Raw genomic sequence first — 27723 nt, forward strand, 5'->3', positions numbered from 1 at the left:
GAGATGACGAAACGATAATAAAACGAGACGAATAGATTAAACGAGCCAGATGCCACGGCGGGATATGCACGTCATTCTTTTTAATACAATTCCGGTCTGAAGATACAGAAACGCGCGGAAAAAAAGCGCGTTCGCGAGATATCGGTGGTAGGAGGCGCGAGAGGAGGAAACTGCGCCGCGGCGAGAAACTCGCACTTCGCGCGCACTTTCGGCGGAGAGATTCGGCGCGTGTCCGGCGCGGACGCGCGATGTGAGAAGCTATTAGCCGCGCGGTTCCGTGCTAATTGTTACGGCGCGCGTGGAACGTTCTCGTCGATAAAGTTCTCTCTTCTTCCGGACGCGCGTGCTGAGAGTCCTCAAAAAGTGCTATCGCGTATCCTCTAAACGCGCGACACGCAAGCGCCCAGGAAAACAGATAAGAGGAGAGGAAGAGGAGACTGCAGCCGGAGGGAGCGCGCGATCTGCGCCGAGAAAAATCGGCGACTCACGATTTTAGGATCACTCGGACGTCGCGAAGGTAATTAAGAGACCAATTAGCGAAATTTCATAGTCGGAACTAATTGTATTGTTGTACGGAGGCGGAAGCGGCATTGCGCTGGGCGTCAGGGGTAGGTTTGCATCGTTTTCCGTGAATGAGGAGAATAAGCTAATTGTCGAAAGATGATGGCAAATTTATGCGTACATACGCGCTATCGGCGCGACGCATCGGTGCGTTCGTTTTTTTTTTTTTTTGCAGCGCGCTCGAAACTCGCGCCGGTTAACGAACGAGAGAGAAACCGGATGCGTACGAAAAGAGAAATAAAATTCGCGATGCAGTAATTCGCGCCGGAGAAAGTGTAGCGATCGAATGGCGATTGAACGTAACGCGTCTGTGTAATCGAATGGACGAGGCGCGCAGATCGCGCGCATCGTTCAGGAGGAATTCAAAAGTCACCCGACGACGATGAGATTTCTAAATCGATCAACGTGGATTCATCGTAAATTCACCGCGATCTCACGACCGATCGTAACGATCCGCTTGCGCCCCGTTACCGGCAAAAAAGAGATACGGTAACAAATTAGCGGTTAAGGACGAGATTGCGGGCGAGGTAAAAAAAAAAAAAAAAGCGCGCGGGCTTGTAAATCAGGCGTTCTTACTCACGGAAGTCGGGCGGCGGCTTCCGAAGCGTGGAGCAGCAGCTCGGAGGCGCGCGCTATAATACAGCGAGCAGAGATGCAATCAGAAATTTTAATTAAACCGTTACAATCGTGCTCGTCGCCGACGTGGAAAGTTATGCAATTGCCGTACGTCCCGAGGCTGGCGGTAATTATTTCGACGTCCGAATCGCGAAATTCTGTGTCATGCGTGATGAATCGCACTTCATATCTTTTTTTTTTTTATCGCGCGAAAGATAAGTTGCGACGGAATGTCGATCTTTCGATACGGCTCGATGACTGACGATAAATCGAGATAAATTTGAAGGGCAAACGCGCGGATCACGCGAGATTTTTAAATAGCGGGAGGTCCATCGCGTTGCGAATTCGACGTATACAGCGGCCTTCGGACGGACAACAGCGTGTTGTGTTGCACGGGCGAATTACGTTTGATTCGATTACATCACGCTCGGCTGTAAGAAGCGGCTTCGGCAGCGGATCGTAAATGTCGGGGGCAGAGCGCGAGGCGCGCTTACACGACTTTCTGGGACTGGAGCTCGCCGAGCTGCTGTTGCAGAATACGCCGGCGACGGGAACGGCTCGCCGTCGGTTCTCATCCACTTACGAGGAATTGGATCACTCCGCGGCCCGTTCGGAATGGCTATGATTCGCGAAGGAAGTCGATCCGCTAAGTTTCACACGGAGATTGACGGAGATGCGATCCGCATTATACCGACGTAATCAAAGTGCGACGTCCGAAGTGGAAGGGAAGTAGCTCCGCGTGCGCAATCATTAGACACGGCGGTTAAATGTAGACATCTCCCGAGAAATTGCTCTCTCGGTTAGGTGTACGAGAATCGAGAGAAAAAGAAAAACATACTGTCATGTCGTCTCCCTCCGTTCTGAAAGCGAGCGAAAAGAACTGACCGCCGCGTCCTTCCTCAAGGCAAATGGAAATTACCAGTGCTATAATAGGAAATCTCTTCTTTATGGAAATAATATCTGGAGGATATTATTTCATGTACATTTGCGAAGCAAATTGCCCGAACGTAGGATGTGAAAGTAAATTTGTACAGGCATAAAATAAATTCGCAACGTTCGAACAATTAGTTTTGTGACTTTACGTATTGTTAAACTTAGGTTATATGCACTGAAGATTGAAAATTGGAGATTAGAATTCAACGAATCGGAACGAAACCTATTGAAATTAAAATTATCTGATTGGTAGACATTTAATCTTCAATTTGTAATCCTCAATCTACTAGTCTGATACGAGCTTTGCGTAACTTGCTTTTTTTTATTGCATTTATCAGTATCGTTTCTCTTAATCTATGCATTCTTCCGTCGTTGGAGAACCTCGCGCGCCTTATACAGAGAGCGAGGTGAAATTGGGTCAGCGTTTTACGTTAACGCAACGGAGTCTTATTTGAATTACCGACGGGTCGAGATAACTCTTTATATTCCAACTTATTCACGGATCGATCTACTTAAACGTGGCGGCGGGCGGCGACTTGTCGGCCTACTCGATCAACAAAGAGCGGCGAGAACGGGAGCAACGCACTGCCACTAACGTGTGGAAAACCGTAAAATGATCCGCTCGTGATGGCGTACTACTAATGGAAAATGCATGAATTTTCTTGTTGCAGATCTAACGAGAAAGAAAGAAAGAGAGACCAACCGCGACTGCGAGCTGGAGTTTCCCGTTATCGAATCACCACGAGGAGAAAAAAGGGCGATTCGTCCGTCCAACGAGATTTTGCGAGTCTCACGGTCTCTTAGTTTGCCAATCTCACGAGTCGAATAGCACGATAAGGAGAATAGGTAAATTCGTGTAATCATTCGCCTTGCCTTTTCTCCCCTCTTTCTCTTTCTTTCTTTCTTTCTTTCTTTCTTTCTGAACTCGCACGGAATGCTGCCGGAAGTGTAAAAAGCGTCGACGTGTGATGAACGATTTCGAATTTCCCTCGGCCGAGCATGCGGGAAACGACATTTATTCCGTTACGTGCGTGCGTGCGAGATTCACGCGTTTATTCGCTTCTTCATAGAAGCGAGCGAGTCTCTGGCGCGGCGTGACGAATTCGCGGATTCAGGCGCATCGACGATGATCGTTTGGTTCAGTTAAAGCGAACGTGACTGCCCGGGGTAAATGCCAATGTGATTCGTAGATAGGGTATAAAATTACATTTTGTGTCGTGCCTTCCTCTCATTAGCGATCTTCGTTTCAAATTGCATGTATAATTTTCGGGTGAGAGTAGAATGTGAGCCCCAAATAATCAGTCTTCGTGAAGAAAGTGAATTTTGAAATAAATCTCTTCTGTTGCTATTTATTTCATTAAATTCTGTAAGCGTTACGGACTTAGAAGTTACGTACTTTCATATCTGTATTTTTAAATCTTAATGCTTTCATTAACGTTTGTGTGTCAGGCTTGTCAGTTGTACAACTTTTTTTATAAGCAGGACGAATCCAATTACAAAAAAATTGATTAAAATTTTTCTTAAGGTTACACTAAATTATTAACTGAAGTATGCCATAAATTCTATGAAAAAAAAGGAGCAAATCTTAACTTTAATTCTTTTGTTTTCTCTCATTTATTATTTTATTTTAAGATCGTGACAAAAGTGATATAAGCTTACATGCGGAATTAATCACAATTATTAAATAATTGTGTCGCCGATTAGTCATTCGGGAAATAAATTTCTGGAAGAAACATCGGGATCACTTAGAATTAGTGATTGTGTTGAGGATTACGCTTGTCACTAATTAATATTAAATTCTAGACAAGCCGAACGGTACACCGGGCTGACATTCAATCCAAATTACGAGACACACTATTCCTAATTATGTTCGCTACCGTGAAACGTTTCGGAAAGTTTCGCGCTTTTGTTTTCTTCGTTAACTCGCGCGATTTATCATAATGGTACCTAATTATACCTAGCGGGACCGTGTGCTCGTCGGCGGGCTGCAGGTATTTTATTACCATACGTAAGTATCGTGTCACGTAACAGGTATACGCGAACCGTAGATTTTATCATTTCAAATTAACGGTCCGTTAGACATTAACTTTACCGCATTGACAATAGAATCCAAGAACATCGCGAATTGCGGACCAGCCTCGCTCGCGGACCTGAAGCGTGCAAAAACAAAATGTTATATCATGGGATTATATCACGTCGACAACTACTGCACTCGCGTAGTAATTATCGATAATGGCGATGATCGATCTGTCTCGGATTGCAGGAGACATCGCGCGCGGCCGATCGTTCCCGCTGGCCATTTATGGGCTCTCCGAGAAAAAGCGAGAGAAAAAGAGAGACACACGCGGCTGTCAACTCTGGATCTCCGCGCATAAAATCGAACGATCTTCGATTCCTCGACGCCGCGGTCGCGATTAGAATGCAACCGCTGGACGATCGCGGCGCGCGAGGAGGTGCCTCCTACACGCGAGCGGAGACGAGCGCGAGGTGCGCGTGTTGCAAAACGTGCGCGCGGCCGGGTGTCGCGCTGCCCACATGCGTTGCGTTGCGTCGCGTTGCGTGGCGTAACGCCCACATGAAGCGCAGCTACCTGCGGCAGTCCTCCGGAGAACCGTGACACGCTCTCGTCGATTACGGGCTCGTATTTTTCTTTCTTTTTTTTTTAACAACAAAAAGTCTCGCCGCGCGCGTTTCCCTTTGCGACGGAGCCCGGTTGCATCGCCCGAGACGGTAATTTTCAGCGTGGTCGGTGATACTCGAACATTCGCGGAACGACCTTGCGAGAGTTGGAGGCAAAGCACGCGGCGAACGGTAAAAGCCGCCCGGTGTTTTCTCATCGCGCCGTATAAGTCTGCCGCGAGGATCGGACGGCGGTCGTTGTGCAAAGTGAATTAACAAACGGGACTCAAAAATCGGACGGTCCTGCGAATCAAATTAACTCGTCGGCGGCGTCGATACGCGCAGCAGGTAGAATGCATTTCTTCTTTTCTTATTTTTATTAAAAAAGAACAGAAGACGCTTTTAGAAAGCGTTCCGAAAAAAGATTAAAAAATGCATCAGGTTTTTGAAGAATACATATATGTATAATACAACAATCTTGTTAAAAAAGCAAATGGAAAGGAAGAGAAGAAGATTGCGGGAGGAAGAGCGAACTTGCCGGATGAACAAACGTGTTTATTGATTTCTAACGTTAATATTTAATAGAATTAATATTTCACCGTTGATAGCTATCCTGGAACCCATTACAATTGCATTAGTTTGAAAAATGCGAGAGAGCCGTCGTTCGCGCCGTATAAGTAGCGAACAAGTGCGTCTTCGAGCTCGTTTCGCAGCAGAAATTTTTGCTTAAACGACTAGAATTACATCAACATGTCCGGTCGAGCGTGAGCTTTGTTCCATAACGGCGTTAGAGTTTCACCGCTGTAATTTGCATAGATTAATGTCGACGTGCGAGTCATTACTAATTCCATGGTGGCAGGCTAAATCATTACGTATTGATCGGCGAACAGGGCTATCATTCAGCGAGTAGCGGGTCGTTTTGAACGACAATTTCGCTTTTACAGTTTTATTTGACCCTTCCGTTTTATCTACGCAATAATTAATGATCCTGCTGACAGAGATTTCATTTCAGTTGCCTCGTGAGTTATTATTACACTTTTAATGACATTTTAATATCGTATTTTGTTTCGCGTAATAATGATCCTGACGTAGTCGAGTCTTCTGTCATAATTTTATCTTTTATGCATCTTGAAACGACGGTTATCTCTGGTAACGGCTAATACTGAGTTCTTGTTTTGTCTTTGCGAGGATAATCGCTTTAAAAATGATAGAGTTAAACGATATATATAATTTAGTAATTTTACTATATATTATTATATTGTACTTCTGCCTCGGTGAAAATGTTTTCTTATCATCTCTTGATACTTTTACGCATTTTGTGAGATTTATATCAAAATATCTATCTGAAGAAAAACTTTGTTGAGCCATCAAAAGAATTATATATAAAGAACACTTAAGCATCATGAACAATGCAACAAAAAGTTTCGACATTCTAACAACTAGCTTATGTTTTCTATATAATTACTTTAATAATCTAACAAAATTACTATAAAATCTAATTTTTTAGATATTTTAACAAAATTGTCCTTTCTCTGTAGTTGTTCTATTATTTTTAAATAACACGATGTTAAATTTTAGTACTAATTCAATATTCGAATTTTCAGATGATCAACAAGGCACTTGAATAAACTTCTTCGTTCTTTCTGGCGACGAAAGAAACTGACTGAAAATAGACGAGAGAAAGATGGTGTATCGAGGCAGTTTGCAGACGGACGATCCTAGGGATGCACCAAGATTGGTCCGGGTGTCTCCCCTGCGCAGCAGCAGGTCCGTCAATCCCAGTCCGAATTCGAGGATTGTCACGTCCGTCAAGAATCCAATTTACAACAATTCGTTCGCGACGTCGATCGACGCCAATCGGGCGCGGCTAATCGAGGAGAGGCGATTAGGACGCGAGCGGGACATCGAGTCAGTCGAGAAGGTAATCATGAGGACCACCGGCATAAAGATCGGTGCACCCAAGCTGCGCAACATCAGTCAGATTCGCGAGACCGTCTTCTTAGATCAATCGCTCACGCCAATTGACAAGATCGACAAGTCAGACTCGAGAAATCGGCCACGCAGCTCTGCTGCGAGTATCGAGGATGGTAGCGCCAGGATATCAAGGACTCATAGTTCTCTGCTGGCCGATCTGAAGGATTTAGAGAGGCTGAGGAACACTCCACCGACGCAACGGAATCACAGAGATCTTTCACAGAGATCGGAATTAATGCTGGAAATCTCGAGTAAAAGGAACGACGCGCCGACTTCGGCCAAAATCCGATCAGATATCTTCAAGATCCAGCAAATGTTCCAGTCGACAAATTCTTCGCCCAGAGCAGTGACCAAGAACAGTAACGACAGGAGATTCAAGAGCGATTCGGAAAGAGAGGAGAAGAAGCCTGGCGCTGAGATTAACAGGACTCGGTTACTCGCGCAGAAGCTTTTAGAGGCGTCTAGGAGTAATCGAGAGTCGTTGAAGGATCGATACAACAATCCGAAGAACGTGTCCAATAGGATGCCGAGCAGGAACGGAAAAGCGTTGAGTAATAAGATTCTTCAGGAAATTCCGGAGAAAAATCTGAAGGACAAGCAAAAGCAGAAAGCAATCGCGACGAATTTGGAGGATCAGCCGCGTCCTCCCGCTCGCAGGAGAAGAAACTCGAAAAATCGGGGCTGGAAGGACGCAGATTATTCCACAGATGAGGGTAATCTGCGCCGTGAGTCGGAGAACCGAAGTGCCCGTAATCTCGATCGCGGGGAGGACTCGTCGAATGGAGGAGCGAGTGCGGAGGAGAATTCTAAGGCCAGTTCTAATCTAGAAAGACCGGATATTCTGGACGGGCTATTGAGGGAATCCGACCGGCAGCTGGCGGACCTGAAGAACGATCTCGGCGAGAAGGAACGCTCGCGCAGTCACTGGCGAGGATTCGTGCAATCCATGAGGCTACACGATGTCGAGCTCCATTCTGATAGCGAAGATCAGCGGAAGGGTGAGTTTCGAGCTAATATTCAATATCTCGCTTGTGAGAAAAATATCTAATTATAAGTAACGAGAGGCAGATGATGATTGACGTACAATGACGAAGGATAGAGCAATTTTTGGACGGACCGTCGATTCAATATGTAAATAAGTTATATAGATTAATGACGATCGAAAAATGGAAATTCTTACAAAGTTTTGCGTTTGTTTTAAATGTAAGCCCTGAGTTGTAAATTAATAGTAAAAAATGTATAGAATCGTCAGTAAATATGAATCAGAGAATTGATTTCTTTAAATTTAGTACAGATTTATTATTTAGCTCGTTTCTATAAGTTGTAAATAATTTGAAAGTATAAAACAAGTTCTGATAAATTGAAGTGTAAAAGATATTTTATCAAATTTCTCTCTTTATCAGTTGTACGTCATATGATTGACAATAGCTTTATTAAAGAAGATATTGCAAGGGATATTTACTGGGCTTATGGCGTCCCGCATTTCTTTAATAGGTTGTTGAAGTTTTCAGGTTTATCGGTTTAATGTCCGCAGGCGGTTAAATGCTCGTCCGTTTGAGGGAAAGGGGGGCATTTTATAAACCAGCAGATTCAATTAGCGACGTTTGTCGAGGTGTTTAAAATTACATACAGTACAACTGGCGTGCCCATTGATCCCTCTGGGACCGAGGCACCCCTATTTTTGGACGCTCCCTCATGCACGCACGCACGCATGTACGTTCATTCGCGTTACTATCGCAGGTCAGGGTAGAGTGTCCCTAGTATAGAGTGTGTGCATGTCCCTCTGGCATATGTTCCTGTATATGGATTTAACAGACGCGTGGAGTGTCTCTTCTCTGGTACCGCAGTGAAAGTTTCCAAGCTGATGACGGTCCCGATCTTTTCGAGCACTCGATTGTGTATAGGATACCCTGAAGAGCCTGTACTTATGCAAATGGCAATGGGAGATCGAACCCTGTGCCTCTCGAGCACGAAATTTACGGCTCGAAATATCATTGCGTCTATTCACTCGTTGCTCATAAATAATTCCATCTTCGTTTGTCTATGATCCTTTTTAAAATTCGAGGTCCTGAGAAAGGAGATGTAGGATCAATTTGATTTTAATTTACACTAAGAATCTCGATGATATTTTAAAGTGACAAAAATAACTAAATAATTTGACACTAGGGATAAGCGTTGTCTTAAATCGTTCGATTAGATTAGATTAAAAATTAGTGTCACTTTTCATCTGCGGATTACGATACAAATTGCTGTTCGGTAAATACCGAACGTGTCGTTGTGTTCTCACGGATAATACTTCCAAGGAATGTTTCTTCGTGTGTGAATGCGTGAACGCGAGCGAAATGACGCCGCCGTCACCTTTAGTTGTGCGCAACATATAAAAAGCTGTACCTTGCACAGCTCTTTTATCCTAGTTGAGTATTCTTATCTGCGGTTTATCATCTTACATGTAGACTCACTATATCTCCGTTTGCATATGTCCCCGCCCGATGACTCAAGAATGTTGATACGCGCCGCGTTAATTGTCAAACACGACAGTCAGCTGCGTTTACGTCGCGAAAAAAAAATACTGCCTACGAATTAAAATAAAATAAAAAGAATTTTAATCTCCTGAAAGTTGGATTGGAAATTAACGATTGAATCTTTGAACTTCATTCACAAATATTTAATTTTACACAAGAAGAAGCAACATGAAGATAGAATGTGTTTCTTTCAAAGCTTCGATGCAATGGAGTTTCTTAGAAAATGTTATTTTCTTTGCTACGTTAAATTAAAATAATCGCAATCGCGCGAGCGTATAAAATATTTGCTAGCCATACAAATGTAAATTTTTGTTCTTCGAGAGACGTCGCGAAGGATTTTGCGCTCGCAAAATAGATATCGCATTACGCTGATCGCATATAATCTGTGTGCAACGCGATGCCGACGTTTTCTCTCTCTCTCTCTCTCTCTCTCTCTCTCTCTCTCTCTCTGTTTAGAGAACGTTCGTGAAGCAGTCGCCTCGGGAAAAATTCCTGAATCAAAGGATCTCGGGTCGTCGGTGGCTGCGAAGGGGTTAATCCTTTCGCGTCGCGATGAAATACCGCGTTTACGCTTGAACTATACACCCAGGCCCGGCTGGCTGCTACGCTCGAATACCTTGCCGTACGCGTAATGCCGCGCTTTCGTCCCGAAAGCCAGAAGAAAGGTAGATTTTCTCCCTCGCGCCGAGGTAATTCGTATTCTCACGCGCCGCGAAAGTTTTCATACCTAAAACGAAGAGAGAACGCGCGCGACGAGTGCAATTAACGGTCTGATGACACGCAATCATTTTTATTCATCCGCTTCAGTGAGACTCGCGATTTGATTGTATCATAAACACATCGGGAAGTGCGAATAATTTTTGAGATTGAAAGTAAAATTAAATTATTATTTGCACACAAAACAAATTAAATTATTTTCTTATTTACGCGTGTAAAGGTAGTATTCTCTTGATAAAAAATTGGAAATTAATTAGATAACAGCCAAAAGCCATGACTAAATTAATTATTTGGGCAACGAGAGAGAATCATTCACTTGACATCAATTTGTAGTAATTAAAGCATCTAGAAGTGCAAAGGGCAAACGTAATTATATTATTCTATAACTAATCGCTTCTTTATCGATTGTATAAGCAGAAAATTTTTTTTTTGATACCGATCGCAAATATAGATTATCCGATATTACAAGGCTAAACTGCTCTTATATGTCCGTGTAATAATTTTTTTACATCGGTTAATATCACACTAATCTCATGTAAATCTCCCAAGCACCACAGCACGCGAAGGTGATGGAACCAATCCCGGTAATCGTGAGAGAGCGAAAAGGTCCCGTATAACAAATTCTAGACACAATGGGGTGCATCGACGACAACCGCGATCGATATCGCCATACGATGCATCGTATCCGAATTCCTTTTCGCACGCATTCACGCAAGCACGCACGTACGCACGCACGCGGTAGCACGCATTTCCTTTATACAGGGTGAGCTAGAACCCTTAATCTAAATTTTAACGAAAAGCTGCATATTTGACAAGAGTCTATTATGTTTATATAACGAGTTTTTAATATTTAACGTGGAATATTTTAGTAATTAATCTTAAATAAATTTTGATGAAACAATTAAAAATTAATAAAACACCTTAATTTTTTATCGGTTAACATTTTTATTAAAGTAGAAGTGATTAATTTTTCGTTTATATCATAATTGTTTAAAAACTACGTTGACAATCCTATTTTTAAAAAAATCTTAATTTATCAAGTCAAATCTAATAATTGGATTATAATCTATTATACATATTAAGCAAATAGTTTGTCATCCAATATTTATATCTTTACAGCAACTTTTGAGTTACCTTTATTTTAATTTATTTTTAGCTTCTAAAAATTTGCGTTTTAAAGTGCGATATTAAAAAGTTTAGCTTCAAGGAAATGAGCTATCCCCCTTTATTTACTTTCTCGGACTTAGCCCGTAAAATACCGATTCCCGTTCGGCCGAAAAAAAAAACTGACTCCGGATTCCTTGAGAGATCCGCCGTTTTGGTGCATTGACACCCCGTATAGGCCCGGGCGGCCCTTGCCCTTGAGTCTACGCCCTAATATTGATCCAGGCATCCCCACCACGGTTGGTCACATCGGTGTGATCCCCCCTTTTTTCATGACCCCCGTCGTTGGGGGCCGTTGGTCGTCCATACATCGGTTCTGATGCGCTACATCGGCAGTGTAAACGTGGCTGTCACCATTAACACTTTGCAGACCAATCGATCGATAGTGTAGTTCGTTCAACGCCGGTCTCCTCATTTTCCTTCTTCTCTTCCTCTCTCCACCACCACCTCCTCCTTGTCCTCAGCTTCCTCCGCCTCCTCTTGCAACCCGTCGCAATGCCACCCCGCGTCACGAAATATCTCAGTGCAGATGCGACCACGCGGTAGGATACACGCGCTCCGTTGCTGCCGGCGGATATGGTTCTTTGCGACGTCTGCGACAGCAAAGGTAAGGGTTTCTTTTTTTTTCTTAATAGAGGAAGGATGTGCGGTCCTGGAGGGCAAGGGTACGCGACGTCGTTATTGAGAGGAGGCTCTTTTCCTTGGTCTTTAGCTTGGTGACCTTGGGAGTCTGAGTTACTCCTCGAGGGGTGAATAAGTTCAGAAGTCGAAAATTTCGTTAAGGACTACTGAAGTTTCAGAGGAAATTTGCGATAAAATTAATAATGTTATACTGTTCCAGTTATTAAGTGACGATTTGATTTATTTGTCGATTTATATAGGTAAGAATAATTTTGCTAAAACGTCTAAAAATTTAACTGTAAATTTTCTTTTATTTATTTTATGTGTATTATATTTTACAAAATTAATTGGCATATTAATTGTATACTCTAAAATCTAAAGTATACAAAACTAGAGTGTATAAATTAGTTATTTAATTTCATGATTTTGAAGGAAAAAACTTAAAGATGTTTCTAAAGATGAATACAAATTTATTTTTAGCGATTATATTATTAATTGATGCCATTACCGCGTTATCAGTCTTTCAAGACAAGTGTCTGCGTCGCGAATTTCGCTTTGCAGAAAAATTTTGCAAGCGAAGGGAAAGTTCACGATGTCGGGGGTTAACAGGAAGTTGTGGGAACGCGGAATTTCCGTGGCGCGGGCGGGGGGATACGTAACTGAGATCGCGTGAGTAGTACGATGTGCGGACTCGACCCTTGACACATGGAAAGGTGAGATTTTATGACCTTATGCAACGCCGCAAGGTAATCTTGGGCAAGGTGGCAGCTGATTTTCTATTAAACGTGGCGTACTGAGAATGAATCCGTGAATACTTTATAGTTAATTAGTCGCACCTGACGAGATGAGTTATATTAGCATAATCCTGCTTCTCTTATACAGGGTGACGTATGAGAAAACGGTCCGAATTTGCGTTTAAAAAATATGACAAAGTACGAAAATTGCAGTTTTGTTGCAAAATAATGCGCAATATTAAATAAATATAGAATAAAATTATTGGAAAAATACAGAATCGATTTTTTTATATTTAACATAGAAATGCTTTGGAAATTAAATTTTTAGTCAGATTTTCTTTATTTGTTTTTCAAAATTCATTAAACGGATATTTAATCTTTTATTTATTGTAATTTAAGAAATCTTGGTAGCGTGATCATGTAAAAAGGAAAATTATCTTCTTGATTTATCAATTTAGTTGTTGCTAAATTTAACATTGAAGATTATGACCTGCGTGTCAAGCGTGTAGTTTATCATCTATAGTTACAGTAATAATAGTAATAATGGTAATTTACGACGTGATTTAAATTAAAAAAAAATTTAAGTTTAAATATATTTGCCGGCTTGTATTTATTTCAGCGCGACGACGAGATGTGAATAGGGGGTATAAATCGCGGCTGAGATGATTTATAATCTGCATGATAAGGCCTTTCATTATACAAATCGATGTTGATTTGCTGTGCTGTTTGCCGAGCCATTTGTAAGCAAAATGCACCGGCAAAGGTGAGAGAAATCTGCGATGCTCGCGTGGTAAATGGTTGACATTTTCACCCTGCCGCGCATGAATAAACACGGGACCGTTTTCTCGAAAGTGAACATCTGAGATTCCGACTTGTCATCTCGAAAATGCAGCCCGATTTCTCTTAAAATCCTGCGAACGTCACACAATTAATAATTGGTATTAATCCTACTCTTTTTTTTTTGCTTTTTTCACTAAAAATCCGATTGTACCGATTGCTTTGATCTTTGATGAAATTTTCCGCCGCGAATCCGCCCATTGGGGCTTTTCGAAGAATCGGACTTCCGCACGTCCCTTTGCGATCAACGATCCATTTAATGTCCCACGCTCTTTGGAACCGGTCGCATTTAACGGGGCTACGGGAGTGTCGCTATCGAGAACAATGCCGTACGGCGGCGCAGCGAAAGTTTCTATTTACGGGCACACGGTGTGTAGGGGACACGTCGCACATACCGTGGACCATAGGATATGACTGTATACGCCACGCCGAGAGAGGAGTCAAATTAAAACGGCAGACTAAGCGGCTTTGGAGATTACGAGAGCCGGTTGACGTAAACAAGCCTTGTTATTTGCTTAATTACAGATACTCCGGGACACGCGCGAATGTGCGTCCCGTACGTGCGTGCAATGCGCGTTGAGAGAACCTTGTGGTGTGTTTGTCTCCAAGTGTTTTTCAAATGTTCGGGATATGTCTACGGGATAGTGTTCTTGGAGATGAACATAAAACATTTTCATTTTCGGAGTCGAAACACTCGGCAGACACATTGCTTCTTCTTCTTTCTGCATCTTATTTCATTTTCGAGTTATCGTAGTTCATTGATCTCCTCGGAGGTTTGCAGCGCGAAACTCGGAGGCCAATCGACGACTTTTGCTCGACTGGTCGTGATAACATCCCCGACATTCGCACCCCTGTTTATATTTAATGAGAGATAATACCGCGTTAATCGATATAATGCGGGCTTTGTGCACGCACTGTAGTGCCGCATAAAATTACGCGAAGGAATCACGAAACTCATTCGTCATTTCCGTTCTCATTTCTAGCGTGACCTATTTTAATATGCAGTATTTAATAACGCGATCAAACAAGGAAAAATAAAACGCGAAAATCTACTTTACTAACTCGTGTATATCTTTTCACTTTTTATTCTTATTATACTTGAATAATGTAATTTAGCACGCACAAAATTAAATTTTTATCTACATTATTTATTTATTATTTCATATTTTTATCATTAAGACTGTTGCTTATATTAAGTAATAATATAAAATAATGATAAAGCATGATTTAAGTGACCGATACGCATTCAGCAATTTTTTTTCTATTTTGTAGTAGACTTTTATAGTAAACGAAATATTTTTAGCAGGCGATAAAATGGCCATGATCGTAATGAAACATTTAGAGCAGCGTTGAGTAACTGAGGAGGTCTGTCGTCGGACAGATTTCATGCAGCGGACAGGCGCCTGCTTATCGCAGCTTACATTCCGCGCGGGAAAGAATTCTTATCGAGGAGAAAAGTTATACGCGATGTTATGCACTATATGTACATCTCGGAGCGGGATCCGCGTAACGTCCTCCTCGCTATTAAAATTTAATTGCACGAATAATGAGCCGCTCGACGGTCGTGCAAATAATCGCGCGCGGCATTAACACTGACGATTTTAATCGTCGGAAATTAGAGTCGGTTGCGTAATCTCCTTGCGACATATCTCCCGGCAATTAAAAATTAGGGACTAGTGCATCTCCCTGAGGCCCCCTGCTGTTTCGCATGTGTGCCGTTAAAGATTACCGTTATTACGTTGCTGAGATGAAAACGCGTAACGGGCAGTTTGATTATCGCATCCTGAATCAATGCGCGTATGCGTGTAATTTTGTCGCGTGTCGTACACACTTGTCGCTCTAGATATTATTTTACTCTCGCGCTTCCGTGAAAAAAAAACCTTTTCCTTTACTGGAGTAATATCCGCTTCCTTTTTTTCTTTTACGTTTTACACGTCTTCTGTAAGCATTTCATGGGAAGAGAAAGCTGAACGTCTTTTCCCACAGAAGCACTGAAAGTTCGTCTTCCGAATCGTGAAAATGGCCTTTGGAGTATCACCGAATTACATCGCAGATTGACAAATTGCCGCGCTGGCAATGTAATCCGATTGGCGGTCGGGACTGCGGCGCCAAATTATTACTCGCGCGGTTCCCGCGCGGCTGTGCGACCGCGACACAATGGCGAGATTCCGGGAAGGCGCGCTGCATCGGATACCATCCTTAGGGTAAGCGAGAAAGAGAGAGAGAGAGAGAGTGAGAGAGAGAGAGAGAGAGAGAGAGAGAGAGAGAGAGAAAGAGGGAGATCAACGTTTGTCTTTGCCCGTGTCGCGGGCGTCGTCGTGCGTGACAATTCGCCGCGCTGCGCGCGATGACATTAGACCGATGGTAGAGTCCCGGCGTTGTCGGTCACGCGATAGCGCCGGAGATGATAGTTCCTTGGGTTAAACGACACGCCTCGAATCGAACCCGCGGGAGAAAGGCGGAGAGGAGTTTCGGTTTAACCTCCGAGACTGTTCCCCGTCTGCCGCTATTAACGGAACCGAAACCGTTTTCTCTCTCTTCTCTCCGTTGCCCGAGGGAGGCGAGCTTGGAAGGTTTGATGAAGCCATCAGGCTCGACGAGCTTCTCTTTTGTATTATATGCGAAACCGCGTGGAAATTTGATTCTCCATGCCGTTGGACTGCTATGGAGTTTGAAAACTCAATAATACGAAACTTTTTTTGATAATTCCTTGTTTAGTTTATAAATGGACTTAATTTAGTAGAAGAATTGTTTTTGGGGTCGTTATAATTTGAGCAAAGAGTGCTGTCGATGAAGAATTTTGTTTAATTACAGGTAGCTAGTATAATTAATTTTGTTAGCAACTCGTATTCAATTTGAGCAGCTTTTAATACTAATTTAATTGCGTTTAATATTATCTAATTGAAAAGATGATTTTTGAAAAAGGGAGCGTCGATAGGTAATAAGTAAATTGCATTCAATTGGACCTATGTGTTTCTTCGGTTCTCAGGCCGTACTGTTTATTTGTACAGGAAGTTCGCGGTTTCTTTAAGCCACTTGTATCTGAGAGATATTCGCGGTTAACGGAATGGACCGGAAGCTCGAACGGTAGTTACTCGGCTGATTGAAATTCGGCGTAAAGATAGAACTTCCTGCCTGAATGATTCTTTTCTTGGTCAGCGAACGTTGACACCACTGCTCAATTAACGTTCGCATGACCATTTAAGCAATGCGGCACTTGGTACAAGAAATATCGTCTCTTTAATATTTTAGTGTCGGCGTGAACTTGGAATTTGCATTAAGCTTCTGAATTTCTATTTACCAATGCATATTTACAGCGCGAGAAAATAATCTTCCTAACTAAAATACGAGTTTAGAAAATAAACATGTATTTTAATGTAATCCATATATTTAACGTGAGAATATTTTTCTCGTGTACGTTAACAGTGTAGCCGTCAAATGCCATTATTTAACAATTTATTAATTTTAGTTCTATGTCAGAGTAACTTGTGACGACGCAGTAAAACAGGTATCTGAAAGCGTTAGTTTCAATAGAATGCCGTTACAATGGGGACGAACATGCTGAACACCCGTCAAAAGTCATTCATGTCACGCTGTGCTCGCACCCATAATTCGTTTACATTTTGCCAAGTGCGTTCGCATTCTCTCACGTATCTCAGCGGAGAATACCTGCCGGGATATAAAAGCCAGCGCGCTGAACGTAATTTATTTTCCGCGGCATAATATCGCGGGTCTCCTCGCGGTTTCCTCGTTCACCACCGCGATCTCTTCTTTGTCCATTCACGGACGCACGTTTCTATGGCCGATGGAAATCATACGAGGCCGGTAGTTTCCACTCTTTACATTTCGACGAGTTTACTGACTCACACGTAGGGCCCCTCTGACGCGCTGGTATTCGCTTCGTCTTTGCAGAACACTTACCTTCTTCGTCTTCCTGTCCGTTTTCATCCTCAATTTGTTTCCCGAGTTTAATCGTTTACTTTAATCTATTCATCCTCTATTTGCAATTCATCTGCGGACGCATATCCTGCTTTTGCGCAAGTGATTTTTGCTATAAATAGATTTCACGTTATCCTCTCGGCTTACAAAACGTTTGCAGAATTATTCTTCCAATACTTGAAAATTTTCAGATTTTTTTTCTAAAAGAGGACACGATTTACAATCATCGATTTGCTGAGACTTGACCGCACTTAACTAAAGGCAATAAAAGCTTCTGTTTTAATGTATCGGTACGTTTCTTCATTTACAAATGCCGAGGACCGCAAATGACTGTAACGGTAATGCTTCAAGAATGGATGTTAGATATTTTTTATTGGGCACAAATATTACGTGCGTGAGTGCTGGTGCGTGGCCTCGAGCTGAACGAACGCGATGTGATACAACGCGGATACATGAAAACGATTTCGCCGATATTTCCAGCGGAAATGCGAAGCGTTGCTTCACGACGGCTGCCATTCGCTGCTACGTCCAATCGCGTCGTTAAAGACACTCACGTTCGAGGAACTTGCCGGAAGAAACGCCATTCCTCATCGCCTCTTGTTGGATACGATTCATTTTTAATCCGGCCAAAGTTGATGCGTTTTAAATCGCAAGGCAAATTAGATCTAAACGGCAAACTAGATCGTGCTGATGTTTTATCGTCGAATAAAGTTGATATTATTTCTTTTGTATCAATTTTTAAGCTTACGTAAAAAATGAGATTTCGCGGAAGATCACGCGCGCGATCTGCAAATGTAAACGATCGATCCAATCATGCTGAAATGTCGACAGCGTGCGCACACATGCGGTCGCGTAATCGCGGTAGCAATGGCGGCGACGTCGAGGTTGAGAACTCACATAATTGGAGTCAACGATGCGTACCGTGCGGCCTCGGCCATTGTCTGCGTACAGTTATTCGATTATACCGCGGACACGTTCCGAACAATTCGCACCGTCGACAAAAGTGCACGGCTGAAATGTCGCGGTGCGGCGAACAATGGGGCCGGGCGATGCGCCTCGCAATATTACGCGACGAAAGTTATTTGGAAGTATTGAAAAGATGATAATGTATATACGTATACTCTCCTCGTTTCCCGCGACAAGGGCGATAAGAGAATTTGCATAAGAATACGAAGGAGTTTGTGTAAATTGCCGCGTTGCGCAAAGAAGCTCGACGCTGACGACAAAGGAGACGGTTGAATCGAAACGAATCGGTGGAGATTTATTTATAGAATTACGATTTCGAAGATTGGACGTTTTTACTTTATGGAAATTAACTCTCGCTTTTGTTATTTTAATTCTGTTTTTGTAAGGGACTCTTGCCGATTCACGATTGTTTAACTTATTAGCTTTGCATTCTGTACTGCAAAAATCGTAACTATTGGCGAAATATTTGCTTAACCTAAGGTAGATAATTCGATATCTTCCCCTGTGTCGATGTAATTTTTCTAGAACTATTTTACGGGGCATATGTTCTTCAACGTGCTGATAATGCAACTCCACGTGTTAGTCGGTTAGTGATAACGATTTTGTCAATGTGTACCATATGGCAAAATAAATTACATGTAACATTAAAAGTAAACGCTTTGAAGTTAAATGAATTAAAATGAAATAAAACGAAAGGCAGACGAATAAAGTTGAATCAAGTGTCTGTGAAGATTAATTGTCTTAGAAATTAAATCGAAGTTGAAATACAATTTATAGCGAAGAATGATAATTTTAATAATCATAGTAAAATGCTTATATTAATTGTAGTAAAATAATTATGGTAAAAATTGTTCGAGGTTCCACTATCATTATAATTTTCAATACAAAATTCTCTCCTTGTAGGCTCATTAAATCTACAATATTCTTTACTTTTTATTTTCTTGCTTGTTACTTCTTTGCGCACTATTTTATCAACAATCGTATTTCATGTCACTTGTTTCTCCGTCTCTTTCGGAGTTCGTTAAATTTTATCTCGCCAATTTCGATAAAAGAAGACAATAGGCAAGAGACGAGAAACAGAAAGCACAGAGCATCCTGCAGCTTTAAATGCCTGCCAATTGCAATTCAAACGTCATTGGAGTTACGGGGTGAGGCACGCCCCTTCCACTATAGTTCTGGAGCTTGTTTTCGATGCGCGATTCCCGCTGATTCAGCCCGCTTCCTTCCATTCGTACTCGCAGTCCCGCGACAACGAGCGGCGAACCTGCCCCGCGCGCGACACGCGATACCATTATCAGCGACGCGGAGCAACGTACCGACGACTCTCCGACGCGTCATTGACCTTGCTCAAAATAAGAATACCGCGGCGCAGAGCCACGAGCGGATTATGTCTCGCTTCTCCGAGCGGACGTGAGTTTACGATAGGAAGATGGAGAGGGAGAGGGAAAGTGAGCTTCGCGTTACGTCGTCGTCGCCGTTGTCGGGTGGTGACGCAACGCTGTCGTGACCGTGAGGGATGAATTTAACCAGCCGAGACACGAACGTGGAAACGACAGGTCCCTTGGACGTGAGCCACCCGTCCCCGTCATCTCGCTTTTGTAATAAGAAACGCTATTAACATCATAATACCAGGAACTTGCGTCCGACATTAACTGCGAGCTCCGCCGTCCCTGTAATTATTTTATAACATCCTTATAACTGAATTAAAAAACGGAGTTGCATGATAGAATTGATAATTGTAATTTTCCGTCGGCTTGGCGGAGACTTTAAATTAATACTTTGCGTGCTGTCTCTTAATACCCTCGCGACTTCTCTTCTTCTGCTTTGAAATCCTCGCTTTCTTCACACGATTATTGCAATTACCTCTAATCGCGTTTGTCAGACTGATGCCGAAGGTTCTTTTTATATTCATCGAGTTAAACCGAAGGCGAAGTCGCAGCAAGGTTGACATGGGATTCGATACTGCTCATTCTTCACCTAAAGAGAATTCTGTTTCAATCTTCTATTTAAAAAAATTCGACCTTCTAATTTGGTTTAATCCACCGAACGTGATAAAATTTTCTCTCGAAGCAGCGTGGTACCTCTTAGGATTTTGAAGGCTCGCGTGCGCAGGCCACTTCTCGTCGCATTTCTCATGCGTGCCTTTCTGGAATTGGTCGTGACCGAGCGGAGCTACTTATACGGGGTACCGTTTACGCATTCCTCTCGCGTTGGTCTACTACGCGCTGCAACTTTGTGTACCCTACGGGCTCCTTTTTCCGTCCCGTTCCTGGCCCCGTCGCCGCGCGCGTGTCTCCGTCTTCCTTTCTTCACTCGAGAGGGAAACGCGACTTCTTCGACTCCTTTTCTGCGCGCTGACGTGTACCAGAAGAATGCTCGGGGTACCCGCGAACGTACAATCGCCGGCTCGTTGCTTTATGCAAGCCGAACTGAAACCGCAATCGGACAATAACACTTGGTTTTACCGCGGCCAAGTCGATCGCCTTTTTTGCGCTGCGCTATCGATTTCATTGCGAGACGGCGTTTAATCGACACGTCTGATTTAATCGCCGTTATATAACGACGTTGTCGTTGTCTAAGTTCACGGTGAGGTGTGAGGTAAGCAAAATGATAATACTCCGATGTTAAACGTCGAGTTTCCGGGACAAGTGAAGTGGAAAGCCGGGAATTAAAGACAGTTCGCAGAGGTGCTCATGAGCGCTTATATAACAGTTTTCATATATAAATATCCTAGAATTTTGGTTTACTATTTCTAATTTGTTTCTTTCTTCTTGTAAAAATCTAGAGAGGTGAAAGTACTTCATTACATTGTTTCTAGAACAATCGCGTTTAAGAATTTTTCTGTAACTCTTAAATCAAATAAATGGTATTTAAACACTTTATTAATTTTCACGTTGCTTTACGAATATTTTTATAGCGTTACTTTCGTAAAACGTACAATAGTTTTCGTCGGACGGAAAAATATGCGTTAATTTAAAAAAATATGGCGGGGGCGAGCTGTCCTCGTCTCAGAATCGCGAGACCGACAGGCTTTCGTCTTCGTCGTTTCAATGGCAGCGCAAATTCCCATCGAGGGCGGCCACTTACTTCGAACGCGTCATAGAGAGGCCAGGGCCCGTCGGGCCCCCATCTCCCCCTCACGTCCCTCCCGCGACACAATGAGCAATAGAAGAAACATTCTCCGGGCTTGACCTCACGCACGGCGTGTCACTTAAGTCACGCATACGTACGAAACGCGCGCTCGCCAGCGCAGCGTGTGCACGTGCTGCCTGCGCATATATGCGTGCTCACGTACTTGCGTGCGTGCCTCTTTAAAGTGCGTTTATCGCCGCTCGCCGACAGTCCCGGCCACGTTTATTTATTTATGTACAAGCACCGTATGTAAGACGATAAAATGGAGCGCCGTCCGTGCGCGATAATCTTCCGCACTGAGATTGATAATGCCCGTGAATGATCCTCAGACGAGCGAAATGATACTTGAGGGGAACTGAGCTTTGATTTAAAAGAGAAAGGGAGAGAGAGTGGGAGAGAGAGAGAGAGAGAAAGAGAGAGTGTGAGAGAGGATACAAGAAAGTACCATTTATTATAAAATGTAAATGTTGCTTATCTAAAAACATAAAAACTTTTATTACATTCTCATAACTCCTTTTGACATTTAGATTTTTGGGTGTAATTAAACGCGAGAATAAAAAAAAAATACACACAAGTCCGTAATTAATTTTATTATCTTATCTCTTCCGTCAGCTATTTTTACATGAAGATATTTCAAGCTTTAAAGAGGAGAGCGAGGAAGAAGTATGTGTGTTGGCGAATGTGTTGGCGTAAGAGAGTGGCGAGATTGGCTGGAGAAAATTTAGTCATTCTTAACCGTAAGTGGCTTTTGATACCAATTATTACCGTTCGTCGAAAGTCGTTGCGCCTCTCGGAGCCTCCGTGTGTGCGATTTCTTTCATCCGAATTCGTGCACGAAAGACACACGCTCACGGTGTTGCGAAGAATAATGCGTCCCGCCCTGACCATGATGCATACGAGTGCAACGGCGTGTAGGGTGTGCACGCAGCCGTGATGTACATTAATAGGCACCTACGTGCGTGTGCGTGCGTGTTTATGTATGTGTACGTTGTTCGTCTAAGTTATGAGTGGACGACACACGTGCTCCTAAGTCCCTGAGCGAAAGAGACCGCTCGTATTCTAACGCACACCGAAGAGCTCCCACAATCAGTACACAATCTGTCTGCAGTTTGTAGACGGTGGCCTGACAACAAAAGAACCATCGTCTTCCTTTCAAATATTCGATGAGAGAGAAAAAGAGACCGAGGGAGAAAGAGAGAGAGAGAGAGAGAGAGAGATGTTGAGATTTATAAAAATATTTTTAAAACATGTCAACCTGCACGACATAATAATAATGACACAATTTTATAAACTAATGTAAAATGGTAATAAAAAATTAATTTTAAATTATTGTAAATTTTTAATATAAAATTGTTTAAATTTAAATTTGTTCAAAATTAAATGAGAATAATATCTTGTAAATTATTTAAAGTTTTAAGCATAGTGATTCTCAGATATTTAATTACTCGTAACTGCAAAATTTTTGTGCTTCGGTGTTTATATTTATATTTAGGAATAATATAAGTATAACAAATTATTATATTATTTTAATAAAATCAAATTAAACCGCGCAATAAATAAAATAAAAATAAGATAAAATAAAATAGAATAAAATTAATAAAATATTAAATGAAAATTGTTCAGTTTAAATCAGCCGGAGGCTAGTACTTTCGTTTGGCGTCACCAGGTATGTACAGGTATCAAGAGAGCTGTGCACGTGTGGTGTGCACGCCGGTACACGCACACGCATATGACGCCTAACATACGACAACGTGAACGTGAAGCCCGAGAGGGCCTTTCAGTCCATGCCGAGACCGCGCGCAGTGTAGACCCCGCGATTTCCGAAACGGAGACTCTGTCATCGCGATCGAGGAAACGGAGTCGCGCGCGCGCGACCGTGAGGATCCGTCTCGCGCCGCCGAATGCGAAGGCTCGAAGGACGATCGATGACCCTGGACATCGATCTCGCGCTCGACTGATCGGCTATTTTTCCGCCTAGAGATTCGAGACGAGATGCTGTCATGCGAGATGCGGCGTCCTTTACTTCTACGTCGAACCGCCGCGCTTGAAATTGCAAATGATGATACAGCTAAACAAGTACAAGTTCTCTGTGAGAAGGGAAGTCACTGAGATTTTATTTAAAAAGTGTCCAGGAAAGAGTGATGCCTCGTGAAAAATCTCGTGCCGAATGCTGGAAAATAATTATATATCCGTAAGAGTGCTATCTAAATCTCTACTCTGAGATTAATTTCTAAATTTGGGAGAATATTAAATGAAAATTTATTTATTAAAACATTGGACTCTCCAAATGTTTTCTACAAGGGAAAATTATTTCGACGGAACTCACAGGATTTGCTCCTGTAAAGGAAGCGACAGGAGAGATTTAAATTTCCGACGACATTATCTGCGACGATGAGATTCGATTCCCCACAGTCTGTGTGATCGATACTGATTTGCATCGCGCTCTGCGGGTGCCGGTAAATGTTAATTACGCTCCCCGCAAGAAACCTTTATTAACGGAACTGTCTCGTTCCGGGATGAAACCGCCTTATCGATCCTGCATTAGATTAGATTCCGGAGACAAAGAAGTTGGAACAATCAGCGTGACAGTGATGGTGTGAATCAAATGAACGTAATTAAGACACGCGAAGAGAAACTTGCAAGGATATGCCAAAGGAAATGCAAGACTTTTAATAATATTCGTTATATCCATTCTTTCTGGAATAAAAAAAATTATAAACGGAATATTCTTTTTTTTTTGTAAATTTTCTAAGCGATGTCAAGAACGTTACCTTCAACGCTACGTGAGTTCTTGAAACGTGTCACGGTTAAGCAAAGTTCAAGTGGCACCTCAGGTCAAACTATGCTCACTTTGTGTAAAGTATTCCAGGAATATTCGTAGCTGGAGTAAGACTCCGCTTCGAGAGGTACATATATCAACTGCCTCGTGGAAGCTTCTTCCTGATTGGAGGAATTTCGTCACTCTAACATCCAGTGTCATAAAACACCTTGGAGGCGATATAAAAGTTTGGTAGTGGCGTCGGAGCCGATGTCATAATCTTTCATCATGCGTGGCGAGCTGACGCTAACGAAGTAGCCAATTAGGCGTCCTACCGGTGCATGGGTTTTATATATATATATATACACATACGTAAATATCTACATAAGGTGTCCGAAAGAGAGGGTATCGACAAGCGCAACGTCCGGTGCGGCCTCGTAAAATCGGGCGCATCCGGAGATACGAAAAGTGAAAGTGTGCGTTTTGCACAAGATGACGGTAACCCCGTCCCCAGGATAACGGCGAACGGCAGCTGGCGTCAGTGTATCGCGGCGACGAGCACCGGTCGCACCGCAAGCGTGTCATCGCAAGTTGGATTTTAATAGCCGCGTTAATTCTCGAATCCCCACTGCACTCCGCTGGAAGGAGTTTTCGCCATTGTCTTTAATAATTCATGACACCGTGACGGTGCGCTAGCGCGCGCGCGTGAGCACACGCGCGCGCACGGGATGCGCGTTATGCTCCGGTTTTCTTCAAGGCCGAGGGTACGTCGAGGGTGCGGAAGAAGGAAGTGGGGTCCGTCCCCGCGGAACTGATGTTGCTTCGCGCTCGGTCTCGTCGTCTTCCGGCCACGTGGACGCTACGGGGAGGACATGGAAACTATATTGAATTGTAATTACAGAATTGGATTACACGGTGGCTTGCTACCGAGAGGTGTAATTGAGTCGATGGAATGTGCGCGACGGGAATGAGGAATTGACGTTTGGAGAAGCTGTAATTGGCGTGACGAGGGTACAGCGCGTGACAGAGATGCTTTTAAGTCGCTTTCTTCCTCGACAGTTCCATGAAGATTTTATGCGTTCATGAGTTGACATGATAGGCATTTAAGTTTTCTCGTGTAGAGCGGTAGAAAATAAACAGAAGCGGCTAATTTCTTTTTTTAAAGCGAAAAAATTTGTAATAGCTAATTTCTTATGCTTATTATGTATTCACAATTTTTTGATTAGTGTAGGATTGATAATATTTAAGATAATAATGAAACAAGTAATGAAAAAAATAATTTTTATGATGAGTATTATTATTTCTTATTTATAATAAAAAAAAATAAAGAAAAAAGGGGAAACATTTTTTTACTTTTTATCCGTTTTAAAAAAGAATTCGCCCATTCTTTATGAGGGTGATTAATCATGTTAAAATTAAATATTATATGAAACTAATAAATTGACAAAAATTTTTGCGTTTTGCGACTATGTTACCACAATAAAAAATCGAACTTTTACGGAATGTGATGGGAAGAAAAAATTTCTCGGCTATGAGCATGATTATTATACGAAAAAAAGAAGGGAAAGGAAGGGACAACACACACACTTTCGCTCTTCACAGTCGTCGGGCCTGAACAAAAAAGAAATTCTTCTCGTTCTCTATAAGCATGATTATCCGTCGTGCTGGAGTATATCAAAGACGAAAATGGCAGAAAAAAATCTTGCATTTTGCAATTACAACGCTGCAATAAAAAAATTAAATTTTTATTAAATACGACGATCGAAAAACAGAAGCGTTATCACTTTGCCAAGTCGATGTTGTTTTATTTCGGAGCAGCTGTAGTACCATGATTTGAATATCTACGATCTGTACTTTTCGTATCCGTGCACGAGTCATCGCACGCTTAGCGTTGTTTTGCTTTCGATAATGTTCTATCGTTATACCGTTACACTCATCCACGCCGTGACGCGCCTTTTCGTCAGGGTTCGGGACTCGTTATCTGTGCGTAAATAGAAAGATGTCGTGCCACCTCGCGCAGGGAAGAGATAAGTGTTTCCGGTCGTTAAGGCCTGACGGCCGGGAAGCGGAACGTTATGTTTTTCTTCCTCCTTCTTTTCCATTTTTTTTTTTTTTTAGAAATGATACCCCCGGCGTCTTCGGTCGAGCGAGGACCACGGCGCTGATTCCGAGCAACGCATTCCGAGTTTTATTTTTTTCGTCTCTTTTTCCAGACCTGAATCTGTGGAACAAGAGTATCAGTCAGCGCTGGCGGAAGCTGCGGCGAAGATGCTCCGTGCAGGAGTCGTCGGAACCGCAGGAGGCGCTGATACAGGGTGGCGGGAATCGCGGTGTTATACACGCGGTGAGATCGACGCCAGCCAGCAGAGAAGCCTCGCCGGCCGCGAAGAGTCTTCAGGATGGTAGCTCGCCGAAGAAACTGCTGCAAACTAGTTCCCTAAGGCTGCCAGGTGAGTTTAAATTAATTAGAAACAAAATCATTAAAGAGAAAGAAAAGGTCATTAATTATTTTATAATAATTAAAAAATTAAAGTTAGTAGTTAAAAATTGAACATTAAAAGAATAAATATATTTTTTGCTTCTAGCATATAAAGGCCAATTAATTATATTTTGAATATATACTTCATAGTGAAATATTTTGCAGGCACGACGAAGGGGATCGCCGATATCCAGCACGTGCTCCGCAATAAGTTTAGCAAGATAAACGCCGGCATCAGGAAGCGAAAAGCGCTCAGTGTGACGGAGGTGTTTCCGCAGCAGAAGGACAATGCCTCGAATTTCTACGTGCCGAGTCCCCTCACCTCGTCTTCCAGCCAGACCTTCGAGGACAATCGTTATGATTCCAGCGAGCCTACGTCCTTACCACCGTATCCTTTCCACGATAACTTGGAGACCTTGGCGGAGAGCAGTGTCCCGAGCTCACCTCATTGCAACGGCAATAGCTTTGCCTACTCCCAGGACGGCTACGAGCAGAAAGACCTTTACGAGAACGTTATGTTCTCGAGGTCTTCGCCGTCGTCCTGCTGTCCAAGGACTCGGCCCGTTCTCCAGCGCAGCAATTCGGAGAACCGCGAGACCAGCGTGCACGATCACTCTTATGAGAACATGCGCTTTCAACGAGCCGGCGCACAGCGAGACGATCTGGCCTCGGGAAGCCCGTACGCGGGTCGACACTTGGCCAGGAGCAATTCCGAGACCAGGGAGCACTCGTATGAAAACGTGCACTTCCTGAATGCGAAGATCAGGAACCAGTCGGAGCCGTCGTTCGAGGAGATACACATACCCAGAGTGACGCCCAGAAAAAGGTCTACCGATTTTAAGGTCGGCGGACAAGTGAATAATTATTCAGGTGAGGCTACGTTGAGCTCCGGTAGTGGTAACAAGGAAGAAGCGCCGGTCAGTCTGGGTACGGAGAGAAGTTCTGGCAAGAGAAACCCGAGGAGGCTCAACAGTAGAAGCGTCGCGAATATTCCTAGCTCTTCGGGTGCGAACTTAAAGACTTGGCAAGTAAGTAAATTCCCCCCAAAAGTTTCTGTTGAATCTTCAATAGCGCTTCGTTAGCATCAAATTTAATAAGTTTTTAGATGAAGATTTGATAAAAAAATTATAAATAACGACGTACAACTAAAAT

At 42.9% G+C, this 27723-nt stretch overlaps 1 protein-coding gene across 4 annotated transcripts in view; it reads left to right on the top strand.

Moving 5' to 3' along the window:
- The first annotated feature begins 75 nt into the window (after positions 1–75).
- LOC105838653 overlaps positions 76–27723 on the top strand; it is a 32794-nt gene continuing 5146 nt past the window's right edge. For 2 of the 4 annotated variants that reach the window (XR_003625574.2, XM_012684358.3), the window contains exons 1-5: positions 76–517; positions 2781–2955; positions 6333–7700; positions 26306–26542; positions 26737–27599. Coding sequence is in view for 3 of the 4 variants with exons in the window: in XM_012684358.3 (XP_012539812.2) it covers positions 6413–7700; positions 26306–26542; positions 26737–27599 (2388 nt within the window). In the remaining variant the exon portion in view is untranslated. Of the gene's footprint in view, positions 518–2780; positions 2956–4727; positions 5077–6332; positions 7701–26305; positions 26543–26736; positions 27600–27723 lie in introns of those variants that run through there. The other 2 variants (XM_012684359.3, XM_028189871.2) reach the window with 2 other exon arrangements.

Source organism: Monomorium pharaonis, chromosome 8, assembly GCF_013373865.1.
Source record: "Monomorium pharaonis isolate MP-MQ-018 chromosome 8, ASM1337386v2, whole genome shotgun sequence".
NCBI classification, from domain to species: Eukaryota; Metazoa; Arthropoda; class Insecta; order Hymenoptera; family Formicidae; genus Monomorium; species Monomorium pharaonis.